Source organism: Spodoptera frugiperda, chromosome 25, assembly GCF_023101765.2.
Source record: "Spodoptera frugiperda isolate SF20-4 chromosome 25, AGI-APGP_CSIRO_Sfru_2.0, whole genome shotgun sequence".
In the NCBI taxonomy this organism is placed as follows: Eukaryota; Metazoa; Arthropoda; class Insecta; order Lepidoptera; family Noctuidae; genus Spodoptera; species Spodoptera frugiperda.
Genome location: NC_064236.1, coordinates 16,475,292 through 16,489,117, shown reverse-complemented (window position 1 = coordinate 16,489,117; position 13,826 = coordinate 16,475,292). Strand labels below are relative to the sequence as shown.

General features: G+C 35.1%; 2 protein-coding genes across 2 annotated transcripts in view; both read left to right on the top strand.

Moving 5' to 3' along the window:
• Nucleotides 1-13,826, top strand: part of LOC118267604 (calcium-binding mitochondrial carrier protein SCaMC-2) — a 160,851-nt gene that overhangs the window by 74,937 nt on the left and 72,088 nt on the right. The window lies entirely within an intron of this gene.
• LOC118267819 (nuclear receptor subfamily 2 group E member 1) lies at nt 547-9,154 on the top strand. The gene is made up of 5 exons (XM_035582086.2): nt 547-614; nt 2,202-2,253; nt 7,820-8,056; nt 8,143-8,855; nt 8,975-9,154. The coding sequence occupies exons 2-5, from the start codon at nt 2,229-2,231 to the stop codon at nt 9,152-9,154; spliced, it is 1,155 nt and encodes a 384-aa protein (XP_035437979.2). The 5' UTR covers nt 547-614; nt 2,202-2,228.

Here is a 13,826-nt window from a genome sequence, read left to right as displayed (position 1 = left end):
GGTTATATGAAAGTGAATTAGAAAGAGGAAATAATAATACCGTTAACTAATTAATGAATTTTATCACAGTTAAGGACTAGGTATATATTATAAATTGTATTTGGGGGGGGGGGAGAGAAAATTATTCAATGTCTTCTCTCGCCTTGGGCAATGCTAGAGGGTTTCGTGTCAGACTTTTACTGACTAAAAACCACCCCGTTCCTACTCCTGCTTTTCGAGCTTGAACCCTGGTAAACCCGCTAGGTAGTCCGCAGCTCATAATTTATTGTATGGCCTGTATTATTAAAGCAAGTAAGTTATATCTAGGACTATAGTACTAAACCCTCGCATGTGTGAGTAGTTGCCAACATAATGAAAACCTGTTAAATTCGCTAATCAATAATAACACGCGAATATAATTTGTTGGAGGTTGCGTTAAATGAATTTCTCGATAGAAAACAATAACCAAGTGCCGTTAATGCTGAAATTAATATTCGCTTATTTGTCAAGTTGTTAAGGTTTCGTATTAATGCGCTAGCGTCACGCTTGCTGCCTTAATTTTTAATTGTTTTAACACGTCAACACGTCCCTTATCGGCATTCGTTAGCATTACACAAGAATACCTGTAAAGCAGTGTAAGTCACTTTGTATTGATTTCTTTAATTTTTAATTTGTGTTTGTTTTCTTGAATTAGGTCTAAAACTTAGTGGTAAGAACATAGATAAATTATTTTGAATAATTTTGGCAGTTATTTCTATATCTTGGTAGGTTGGTAACTTTTGATATTTATTAAGTTTAGTGTGATATTCTTTATAAAATTTTGATTAGTCATTTTAGTGTTTGAAACAGTTTACGGTGCTTTTTAGAATGTCCTTTAGTAGGTTTGTCAGTAAACGAATAGCAGTTCATACTTCATAAATATTCAGTACAGTTTTTAGAAATCTCGCAGCCTCTTTTTATGTACATAATTTGTTGGGATTTACATTGAACGATGCGGCCCATCACAATGCATTACTCTCTAAATATTACAGATTAATATACCCCTACAAGACATGTTTGTTATTACAACAGCTGCATAAAGTCAAGCAAAAAAAAAAAGATGTCGGTCCGCAAATTCTCTCCGCTATTTAGCCCCAAACATTCAAAAAACGTATTAGCAGTAATTTTTTGCGCCATCTCAATTTTTGAAAGCAAGAAGCTACCGACTTTCCGATGTTATTATTGGTTTCGCTTTTGTTGTTAACCCTCCGGCGCGCACCAGGTCCTTTCGACCGAGCTCATCTGATCCTTTGTCCCGATACTTACCGAGATTATCCGAAACTAATTACCTGTTTTGCGAGTCTATAATTACGTTTGCAAAAAGTACGCAATCCTACTTCTAAGTGACCGACAGATAAAAGAGTGAGAAACTGCTACTGTATTCCGACTAAACGTTCTTTCTTTATGCAAACAAAACGTCAATTGTTTGATTTCTAAGAATGCTTTATCTATTGAATAACTTCTGGTCTTGAAATATTATCGCTTGTTAAATTGTATTTTGCGATTGAATTATAATGTTTTATTTATAAGATAATACCTAAGTACATTACGCAAAAGTAACTATGTACATATTTAGTATTTTTTTATTATTTGTACAATATTTAATATTTATAATCTGAAAATATTTAAGTAATAATACAATTTTACATTATTTATTATCATAATAAAATAATCATCCGTTTATATATTTTTCAAACACATTAAGAACTCTAGCCGTGCAAGATTTTATTCAATACTTGTTACAAAACTATTTAACATGAATATGAATATGTACAAAAGCGAATATTTTATATCTCAATAAAAGTACAATTCCGTTCACACGCACATTGTGGCATAATGATTGTAAGTGTTCCAAACCAAACGGTAGCACTCCATGGCTCTCCGCAATAGCCGTTTATACAAAGTGGCCACTAGAACAATAGAAATAATGAACAAAAATACGAGTAGCTCTCAGCTTTGTGACCAAAAGATGTCAGCCACAAAGCCAAAATACAATAGAACTTTATTTTCTTACATTTGTTGCTATTCTTGATTGATTCCTTTCTTTACATTGATTCTCGAGTGCTCTTGAAAACCGCGAGCGAAAGATTTGCACTTGAGTGTTACGTGGCTCGATCGTTCCTGTGTGAAAATATTTCTTAAGCTCCGAATACTTTTTAAACATTTAATTGTTTTCTTTGCAGATATGGTGACGAAATAGCAGGTCGACAATGCATTCTGTATCGGCTTCGTCGAGTGAGTACTTATTTTAAAATTATTCTAGTTACATACATCTAGTTAGTATTAATAATAGTTATCCGTCATTCAATATAAATAGTCCAAACTAAATAAATTGGCCGGACATGAATATATTGTTTTACTACCGTATATTTTGCCTCCACGTTCATCAGCAGTTAATTATCAATGTATGAGATGACGTGTCCCAGCCAATTTGACCCATCAGCGTTATTCCCACGAGGTGCGCTCGCGCATCTGCCGCCGTTTACACCCCCACCCCGTGGAACGCGAAATAACCCAGTAGTGATACCGTCTATTACATTTGTTTTATGATTCTTTTATTTGAAATGTAACGAAAATAAAAACTTAACGAACTATATTATTTTAATAAAAATATTTAAAAGAAAAGGTTAAGTACAAGCTTAACAAGAAAACATTACGTTCTCTGATTTCATGGTGTTTTAATATTATTTAATTGTAATAAAAAGATAATGAAAATATTTATTTATGTTATTTTTACGATTTAAATTTATTTTATTTATTACCAATTGACCATAATAAAATACGAGTAGCATAATATGAAGTATACATATAACAAAATACTTTACGACTAGTGTAATACTACCAAAAATTTCCATTTTGGACAAAGACCACATATCATATTCACAAGTAGGGTTCGCATTACCTATCAACAAAAGTCACACCAAAATTGATGTGGGAACTCAATACGCGAGATACGAGTATTTCAAATAAATTGTTATTTAAATAACATCCTTGATTAATAATCATCATGCGTTGTTTTGACCCTAAGTTACGGCAGTCACGCCATTGCATCACACACGCCGGGTCCATTTGACACAGGTGGGCGTTCGCACGGTTGATAAAAATCGAAATCGATGAGCCTATTAAACTTAACCTAACAACTTTTTGAACGTTTATGAGCAGGAAAAGACCATTGATTATTAAAAAAAAATAGGATAAATTAATACTTTGATTATAAATTAAATTTAAAAAACTTAGGTAATAATTAAAAAATAAAAGAAATCTAAATTATTTACTACTAGATTTTACCCGCGACTTCGTCCGCGTGGAATAATGACTTTTATGTATGTATATGAATGAAATGAAAAACAATTTATCCCCCTTTTTTCCCCGTTGGGAGGGAATTTCCAAATATCCTCTCTTAGTGGTAGCCTACTCCTCCCATGAAACAAATATGCCAAACTTCAGTTCTCTACTGCCAGTAGTTTCGGTTGTGCGTTGTCTGCTGTCAGTCACTCAGTAACGGAAGAGTAAAGCGTAATTCATGTATATCTTTGGTGTTTCTGTACCAATTTCTAAGTTTTTTTTTTATTAAATAGGTAATAATGTTAACATTTTTTAATTAGGGATGATTGAGAGTGTTATAAACGTAAGAGTAGACAAATATAATCAGAAAGCTCCGAACTGCTAAGTTATAGGCTATCGGTAGTTATACGTGTTATTGTGAGTCAACCATAAAAGATAGACATTGGCTATAATTTTAAGGAAAACATTTTCGTCATACCTGATTTCTGTGCATACGCGACGGAAGCTTAAAAAATGGAGTAAGTTCTCCTGTTTTCCCAACATTTCCCTTCACTGCTCTGCTCCTATTGATCGTAGCGTGATGAAAAGTATATTATAATCTGCCCAGGAGTATGAAGAATAATTTTATTGTACCAAGTTTCGTTGCAATCTGTCGAGTAGGTTTTGTTTCTATAACGAACATACAGACAGACAGACAAAAATTTTTCTGATTGCATTTTTGGCGTCAGTATCGATCACTAATCACCCGCTGATAGTTATTTTGGAAGTATATTTCATGTACAGAATTGATCTCTCTACAGATTTATTATATGTAAGTATAGATAGATATACATTTGTAAACCCTAAAATAACGTTTGCATCGACGTCAATAGAGAAAGTGCCCAGAAGGTTGGCAGCATTGCCACGAGTATGGCAATGTTTATCTTCTGACCGAGGAACATAAGTATCTACCAGAAAAAGTACAGTTATATTCCCTGAATTAAAAAAGTATATAAGTGTATATTTAGCCACTATTATACTGATACGACAATGGTTTCGCGCCAAGGGTACATAGTACGTACAAGTCAAACAACAATAAACCGTCTCTTTAAAACTGCCACACATTAATGAAAACCTTTTGCCTGTAGTAAAGTAAATCTGCAGCATTTCCACGCTCTGAGGAAATCGATTCACGTTTCAACGAACTTTTCGATTATGTTACCTATTTTATTTAATAGTTTTTTTCCATATACTTGTTTAAGAACGCGCACACACAAACAGTAGAAGTGAACGACAAGTAAAGGAGGCAAAAACAGGCCGTACACTGGTCGCATTGTGAAGACCTTTTATAATAATATTAATCTGTCTTTAAATTCGAACCTATAATTATCTATCTACATTGTTCCAGCTCTCCTTCATGTTTTGTTTAGCGTTTCTTACGGAACACTCGACACCGCGTTTCCTGCATCGCAAGTGTATTCACGCATTCATTGTGGGATGTCTTATTCACTTTGCCTTTATGCCTTTTTGACTGTTCGCTTTGGGCCGACAATATAGGGTCTTATCTTCCCAACCGTGGGATCAGGCGATGTTTTGCATTGAGTTTAGAGTACACCGTGTACCGTGTCAATGTACACAAATTATAGAATGATTTATTTCGTGAAATAATAGGTGATATGTAGATTATACAGTTTTATTTTTGTTCCTAAATGTAAAGACAGGTGCCTATTAATGTTTATGATAGAGCAAATAGAAATCGATTATCCTCGTTTGCATTACTATAACTACGAAATAAGTAATTAATAATAAAGTAAATATGTACATCATTACCTTTCTCTATGATTTGTCAAATCAACAAAAATAGGTACTTACAAATAAATCGTTGTCTACCTACCTAGTTGTCTAGTACCTACGTGACTTCGGTATTTCATTGAATAAAGTATTACTCTTTTGGGCGGACGGAACCCACAACCAGCTTATTTCCTATTACGAGCAACCGAAGGAACCGTCCGAAGTTTTTTATTAAAGCCCCATGAATACCAAGGCCGCATGCTACCGACATCGACAGTCCGCTTTCATTCATGTAAACAGCAGTCTGTTTTGTCCGACAATATTTTGACACTGCAATCATCGTTTCCTCACTGAATGAATGATTCCTTGTACCTGTATGTATGTGCTAGATATAATTATCTATAGCACTTTATTTTCCTCCAACATACTTATTGTTTGATTATATTATTTGTCTAACTAACTTTGCCTCACTTGTGAATCTAATCTAAAATCTCTTACTCATTAGTCGTACTCTCCATTTTATCATATAATTGTTTATGTTTCAATCAGTATAGTCTAAATGATAGAGATGAAAAAAAATCGTTCGCACTTATGACAACCATGACATTCCAACAACAGCCTATAGGCTGTGTGTAGTTGACCAAAGTTCTCTTCTCACACGAATAAGGTTTGAGCAATAATCACCATGCTTGCTCAATGCTATGTTTCGTCACTCACATTTTAATATTAATATTCCTTTTTATATCCGGGGTCAACAAAGTGTGAAGTGATTCATATCGCTCGACGTGTGAGAATCATGTATGATGTGCCAGCATAGCTCTTGGCTCACGTATTTAATGAAATATTGGATTCAGAAAACTCACATCTCCGCAAGTTTCGCCTAGTCAAGCGAATGCGTAGAGAGCGTAGCGAATGTCTGCGCTAAAGTGTAGCGGGACTCGTCGTGAAGCGTAGCCAAAGTTACAGATCTTAACAATATATTCAAGTTCAATCAATATATCCTGCCAACAAGATGACGAGCGCGTTTACTACGAAGTAACTATTTGATTTACTACATACTTACACCGTTAGTAGAGTGATTACAGACCAGTGCCAAGTTCTGTTGGCAGAGCATAAACTATAGTGTTTTATTATAAATTCTTAATAATATTGCAGAATCTGAAATTGTGCATCCTTTTGTCTAGATTTTAATTTGAATATATTTAATTCCGTCCATTTTTGTCTCCATTGTAAGTTTCCTAACTAATTAACATCTTTTTTTTGTTTTTTTAATTCTATCCTACTTTATATGTTTAAATTTACATGCACAGAATGTTTTGTACATCTGTAAAAGATATACATATAAGAATTGTATCAGTCAGATAATTTAAAAATGTATTATATGCATATTGTAGATGTACTATTAATTAAATAAATAAATAAATAGATTTTAAATTATATCTAAAATCCTGAAGTTAAATCTCATTGTTTGGCAATCACAACGTAACCACTCGACTACTGTTTAAATAATCCGCTAGCACTAAGTTAAGTGAGAAATAACCCCGGTGGGACCCGGTGGGCGGGGCCCCAAGCTGGGGCTGGCTGGCTTGCCGGGCGCAAACACTCTATGCTGTCAGCTCACTTTGATTTATTAGCTTAAGGGTGCCTATCCGTGCTTTTAAACAAAAAAACTGAGAGAGCGAAGTGGAGGAACGTAGAAGTATTAACCAATAGGATTGTATACCTAGTGTAATAAACTGGAATGGGTGTGATATTATTATCTGTGCTAATACTAATACTAATACGTCCGCAAGGCAGCTTGTGGCGAGCTGTTGGGCAGTGGCGACCCCACGGACCTGACTCCCGGGAGAGGCCCTATTTTTTAACTCCGGTTACTATCCGTAGTGGCCTCTCCTGCCTCATTCTTATTATTAATTTCCCGTCAGGGTATTGTTTGCCCTTACAATAAATAAATCCCAAGGTCAAACTTTTTCAATGGTAGGCATCGATCTCAGAAAAGAGTGCTTTTCTCATGCATATGTTGCACTTCCTCGAGTAGAATCTCCTGAAAACCAATATGTTTTAATGCCATCTACAAATACTACTGCGAACATAGTGTATAGTGAAGCATTAAGGTAAAGAGTCGTTAAAATAAAAACAAAATACAAAAATAAAAGCGTTAAGCAGGTACGAAACAAAGAAATGTAACACGAATAAAAAACCTATAAAAACTTACATACAAAACATTTTTTTTAAAGAGCTTAAAAAATAAATGTCCACCCTTGCGAAGCCGGGGCGGGTCGCTAGTATCATATTATATATTTATAAGGTTATGTGCAATGTGTAATGTGTATATAATTGTTGTTTAAGTTAATATAATTAAGGAAACGTGTACGGTATAACGGTACCTACTTATACGTACATACTGCCAATTGTTTGATTTATCTATCAACTAGCTACTTCCGCGCGGTTTCACCCGCTCTGCTCGGCTCCTATTGGTCATAGCGTGATGTTTTATAGCCTATAGCCTTCCTCGATAAATGCACTATCCAACACAAAAAGAATTATTCAATTCGGACCAGTAGTTCCAGAGATTAGCGCGTTCAAACAAACAAACAAACAAACAAACAAACTCTTCAGCTTTATAATATTAGTATAGATAAAGTTTGTGAAAACTTACTTTTCTTGATTTCAGTTCATTCAGTACATGCATATATTATGTAAAGAAATATATTATTATGTATATGAATATTGTTTCTTCCTCCAGGTCGAATACTATACGACGTGCCGTGTGCGGTGTGCAGTGATCATTCCTCAGGCAAGCACTACGGTGTGTTTGCCTGCGATGGCTGCGCAGGATTCTTCAAGCGATCCGTGCGACGCGACCGACGCTACACGTGCAAATCTCGGAACAACGGCGACTGCGTCGTTGATAAAGCCCATAGAAACCAATGCCGCGCCTGCCGCCTACAGAAATGTCTGAAGGTTGGCATGAACAAAAATGGTATATATCTTATTAATCTTCAACACCAACAAGCAATACTGAAAATATTTCCAGAAAAATGTATACAAATATGGTTTTCATTTCAGCTGTCCAGCATGAGAGAGGCCCGCGAAATTCCACCATACGGCGCCAAATGGCACTCTTTTTAAAAGATCCACCGCCGGGCTCTGACGTGCCGGTACCAGGACCTCCTCCGCTGAATCTAGCCTTACCAAAACATACCATGGTAGCACCGCCACCATTGCCACTGTATAATCCATACAATTACCCGTCTATGGGCATATTTAATACTCCAATTACTCCCATGTTACGGATGCCGCCGTCACCACCCATATTCAACCCGGCGATGTTCAGGCCAAGCGACTCATCAACAATTTGTGAATCAGCTGCTAGACTGCTTTTCATGAACGTGCAGTGGTCTCAAAACCTTCCAGCATTCGTTAATCTTTCCATGGAAGATAGACTTGCTATTCTTGAAAACTCTTGGAAAAATCTTTTCATTCTAGGGGCTGCTCAATATCTTTACCCCATGGATTTAAACATGCTAGTAGATAGGAACAATTCAATTGTAGTTAATAAAAAAGAAATTGAATTCTTTGAAAAATCATTGGAGGAAATTTCAAATTTAAATCCTGATGCAAATGAATACGCTTGTCTCCGGGCCATAATGCTATTCAATAGTCACCTAGACAAGGACGGCGGCGGCAGTCCCAGCAGCACCGGCTCGGAGAACAAGAAACTGCAGAAAGTTGCCGCCGTTGCTCTCCTCGAGAAACAGTCAATGCATATGTTGAATGAGGTAAGTCTAGCAGTCTTAATTCCGTTATTAATATATAGCCTTATAGTACACATCTTTCATATAGGTAAAATAATATAAATACTTATAAAAAACCATTAACATCAACTATTTGTTTTCAGTATTGTCTCCGGGCATATCCACTGCACCTGCGTAGGTCAAGCCGTCTCATGGACCTCATACCCATCATCAAGAACGTGCCAAGTTTTACCATAGTCGAGCTGTTCTTCCGAGCTACTATTGGTGACATCCCAATAGAACGGATCCTAGCCGATATGTACACAAAAGGAAGAGCTGAATAATTACGCCATTAACAAACAGCGACGCCACTGTTAAAGAGCAGTTTATTGATTACGCCATTAATAAATAGCTACGCCATTGTTAAAGAGCTGTTTATTGATTACGCCATTAATAAATAGCTACGTCACTGTTAAAGAGCTGTTTATTGATTACGCCATTAACAAACAGCAATGCCACTGTTAAAGAGCTGTTTATTGATTACGCCATTAACAAAATAAATAGCTACGCTATTGTTAAAGAGCTGTTTATTGATTACGCCATTATTAAATAACTACGCCACTGTTAAAGAGCTGTTTATTGATTACGCCATTAATAAATAGCTACGCCATTGTTAAAGAGCTGTTTATTGATTACGCCATTATTAAGCGGCTACGCCATTGTTGAACGCCGTGGTGGTCACCGGTGACCACCACGAAGTTAGCGGAACATTTGCCTTCAACAGTTTCCTATTGGCAGTCAAAGACTTAAACAGCTATTTAATGATTACGCCATTAAATAACTCTTCCAATTAAAAATCTCTAATATTGTTTATTCATATCACTTAAAACTTAAATTGTACTGAAATGGTTTTCATAATAAACCTTCTGTGTAATTTTAAGTGTATGTTGTGTATCTTTGGCCTTGAAATCTGAGCCCAAGAGTCCCTATGACCTTTATAATCACTATCTTGAGAAATTATAAATTAACTAAAAATCACGGTTTACTCACATACATTAACTGAGAAAGGTTCTACTTGTTTTGCGACACAGAGGGACTCTTCATTTCGAGTAGCGTGCGCAATAGGCTGCGAGACGTCACAGCGTCTGTGCACGCTGCGCTGGTCAGATCGATCCAGTCATTTTGGATTAGTATCGGTTATGAACAGTGGTGTTATGAATTGCGAATCCTTATTAATACTTAAAAGAAACTTATTATACTTTACCGTATATTTTAAATCTAAGATCTTGGGGCCTACTCCGGTTCTCGAATCCGAAGTTTCGTTTAATTTTTGGCACACAGCATAATATTAAGAATTAATAATGAAATTACTTAAATATAATGTATTATTTTTTACGGTTAAAAGGAAATAGCGTATAAGCGACATTAAATAAAATTTCAGGAGAGCCGTTTAAATTTTTCGTTCACAGAAAGAATCGCTAGGATAAATGGTTTGTTTTACGAAATTTGCCAGAGTATAAACGCCAAACTTCGGTTTTTCGTCGAGCCATTAGAGTAGACCCCATTCGAAAGAGCTCGAAATTGTCTTTACGTAGGATCAGCATAATAAACTCGTATGCCTACACAGTATATTATTAAGGATTATTTGAAACACATATATAAGTGATTTAAAAAAATATGTTTTTATTATCATATATTATTATCAGTGTCTGTCTAATATTAGAAAATGGTAGTTCGTTTGTCAATGTTACCTACTTATATAGAAGTTGATTATAATTGTTATAGGTGTTTCCAATGTTTAAACTAAGATAAAGACTTCTTGATACATTATTCGATGGTTTTACAAGGATAACATAAAATAGGAGATAAAATACATCTCAACACTATACAATCAAAGTAGGTAGTACCAGAAAAAAAACAGGTAGATACGTAGGTATATAGTGCGCGCGGAACTACATAGTTGGACTCCTTAGGTGCTAGGGGGCGGTTATGAAATTAGACAATGATGATTGATGACCAGTCTCGACATATCGCATATTATAATATGAACTGACGTGGTCACTATCACTATCATTAGAATTTGAGACTGGATATTTATCATGTTTGAACTCATGATGAACTCATCAGTTCATCCGCGATCATGGCGCATGCAACAGTGCCGAAATATCGGAAGCTTATAGACATAAATGAATCTGGTATATATCATGTCTCAAATTCTAATGACATCGTATATTGTTTAATTATTGAAACAATGATAAATTAACTTTTAAATAAAGTTTAACGCGCGCGGTCAACTGGTTCCGCGTGCACTGTAATACAAAATAAATTCAACAACAGTAATGAAAGAAAATTCTAGTCACAATTTTAAAATTTTCTCAAAAACAAAACATTAATGTGTAAACTGTAATTTTATCATAACTTTCGTGAGACGTACTGAATTGAAACGTTATCGGCTTACTCACAGCGGCGTCGTGTGTCGCGGAATGCTGCTCATGAATATGAGCTTCTAGCATGGCTTGAAACTAGTCGAGTTTCTCATCAAACAGTTACGTGAGTAAGCCGATAATGTAAAATTAATATTAATGTGTACTGTTGAGGCTTACTGTGTATAAATGTATAGCAAATAGAATTTAGAATAATGATTCGTAGATTGATTAATGTAGTGTAAATGCATCATGTCATCTTGTACTAAATTGTAATATTATGGCCATGCTCTATAATCTATATGAACACTGGAAATATATATCTAAAAGACAAAATTAATAAAATCACTTTCAATAGTTTCAGTACTTAAAAATAATAATTGTACTATATTTTAAGTATCTAATCTAAACATTTCAGTTTGAGTAAAATGTACTTAATGTATTATTCTGTATGGTTATCCAACCAAACCTGCTATCACATGTTATAATGTAATGTTTAAGAAAATATAACTCAAAACAGATCCAACCACTAAACACTTTAGTCCTAAAAATCTTTTATTTTCTCCGTATAAAGCACAAATAATACTAAATAATTTTAACTAAGATATGTATTTCCTCTGGAAAATTATACCTAGGTATCCAATTATATATTATCTAATCTTTACTAAGTGTTACTATTGTACATAATATTTCTAAATGTGAAGCTTTAAATATATTAAATGTCTATAACGAATGTGTTATCATTTCAACATTAACTCAAGGAAGATACCGTGTTTGTGATTTGACGCACGGACAAATATAAAGCAACAAATTAATATTAGTTCAATCTTATAAATCGTCAAACATAATAATTAGTTCATATCATTAGAACTTGAAACTTTCACCATGTTTATTAAATTCTAGGAGATCATCCGTGATCATGGCGCTTGTCAACAGTGCCGAAATGCCAGAAACTCATAGAAATTAATAAACATGATAAATACCCCGTCTTAAGATCTAATGATATTATTAGTGACCAGTTTAAAAATACGGGTATAAGGGCATAAAATAGCGGACTACCTAGCGGGTTTACCTGGGCTCCGGCTCGAAAAGCAGGAGAAGGAACAGGGTGGTTTTTAGTCAGTAAGAGTCTGACACTCCTTCTCGCCTCGCCCAAGGCGGGAGAAGTCATTGGATGATTTTCCCCCCTCAAAAAAAGGGCATAAAATAAGTATATAATGTATGTAAGCCCTTAGTGCTATTAGGCTAGATACCAATAGAAAAGTAATTGAGAAAATCAGCATGTATTGAAGCCATAACATACCTAAATGAAAAAATAAACACTTTCATGGTTAAACGGCCTTTAAAAAAAAATAATATTTAAGATATATTTCATGAAAATTAGTAAGTCATTTAGAAACTAAAAAAATCTTCCAGAATTTTGCCAGTGCTCAGGGTATCCTACAGCAGAGCCGAAAAAAACAACTCAAATAGATAAGGTTTGAAACTAAACCGAATGAAAGAAAAATAAGAAAAGGCAAAAACATGGTCTTATACAGGGTTTCCCAAACCATTGGAGGGTCGCAAGCGATTTTTTAGTGAGCCTTGTCTGTAGAAGACGCACTATTCAATCGTTCTGTATTTGATTATCACGTTGGTAACGGTTTAATTCCCTGAAGGCAGATCCTGAGTTTGGGAACATGATTTAGATAGTTCGTAGTCCAAGATAACTTTGGTAACCACTGCTCTAGTACATACGATTAAACAGAAATGGTTATATACCAAACATAAGGTTATACGACAGAATAGTGTGGGGCAATGTTTTTTTAAAGGAAAAACGAATATGGAACTAATTTGTCAGGCTAAGGAAATAGAACCGAAAATAAAACCCTAAACCGGGAACTAACGTGAATCAATAATAATGATGTGCCCCCTTAACAAAATGACGGACAAACAGTCAAACTACACCGTGTCAGCGGCATGTGTGTGTATTATTGTGCACAAATCCCCGATTAATCTCAAACTTTTATGAGCTTTTGTTCACATTCTATTGAGGATTTTTTGTGGGCACATCCCATCAACAAAAGCAACACTTTCAATACGAAATACAACTTTAACAAACGTACATAGAGTCTAATTTACTATTACCTGCGAATACATTAGCACACCCCTAAGTTTGGACTCTTTGATCTATGCAGTTAAGTTTAAATTCTTTTGGCAAAGTATGCAACAGGCGCGTATTAACTTTTAAAGTTTATAGATTTCGGTCGCGTCAATCTGTGTATTGTCATATCAGACATAATAGCTATCCCATCCTTGCGGATTTATTGGTTGAAACCCGATGACAGTTGCTACGGTTTTGACAAATTTGTTTGTGCGTCCCTTTCCCACTCGAGCGCGTTACAATATGAGAATGAGATGGAGAATTGAATAATGTCGAAATAAAAGACCTACTTAGGAAAATATGGTTGTTATAGAGTGAATTTAATGAAGTATAATAGGGTGACAGCGCTTTATGTGTGTGTCACCGTGAGGGACGTGACAATATTTCCGAATGTGACTTATTGTCGTCGGTTAATGCGCCCCAAAATATCTTGTAACCAATTTTATGAGT

Coding starts and splice junctions, on each gene's coding strand:
- LOC118267819 (XM_035582086.2), top strand. CDS start 2,229: ATGCATTCTGTATCGGCTTCGTCGA. Junction 2,254..7,819: donor TTCTGTATCGGCTTCGTCGA/GTGAGTACTTAT, acceptor TTCTTCCTCCAG/GTCGAATACTATACGACGTG. Junction 8,057..8,142: donor GGTTGGCATGAACAAAAATG/GTATATATCTTA, acceptor TTTTCATTTCAG/CTGTCCAGCATGAGAGAGGC.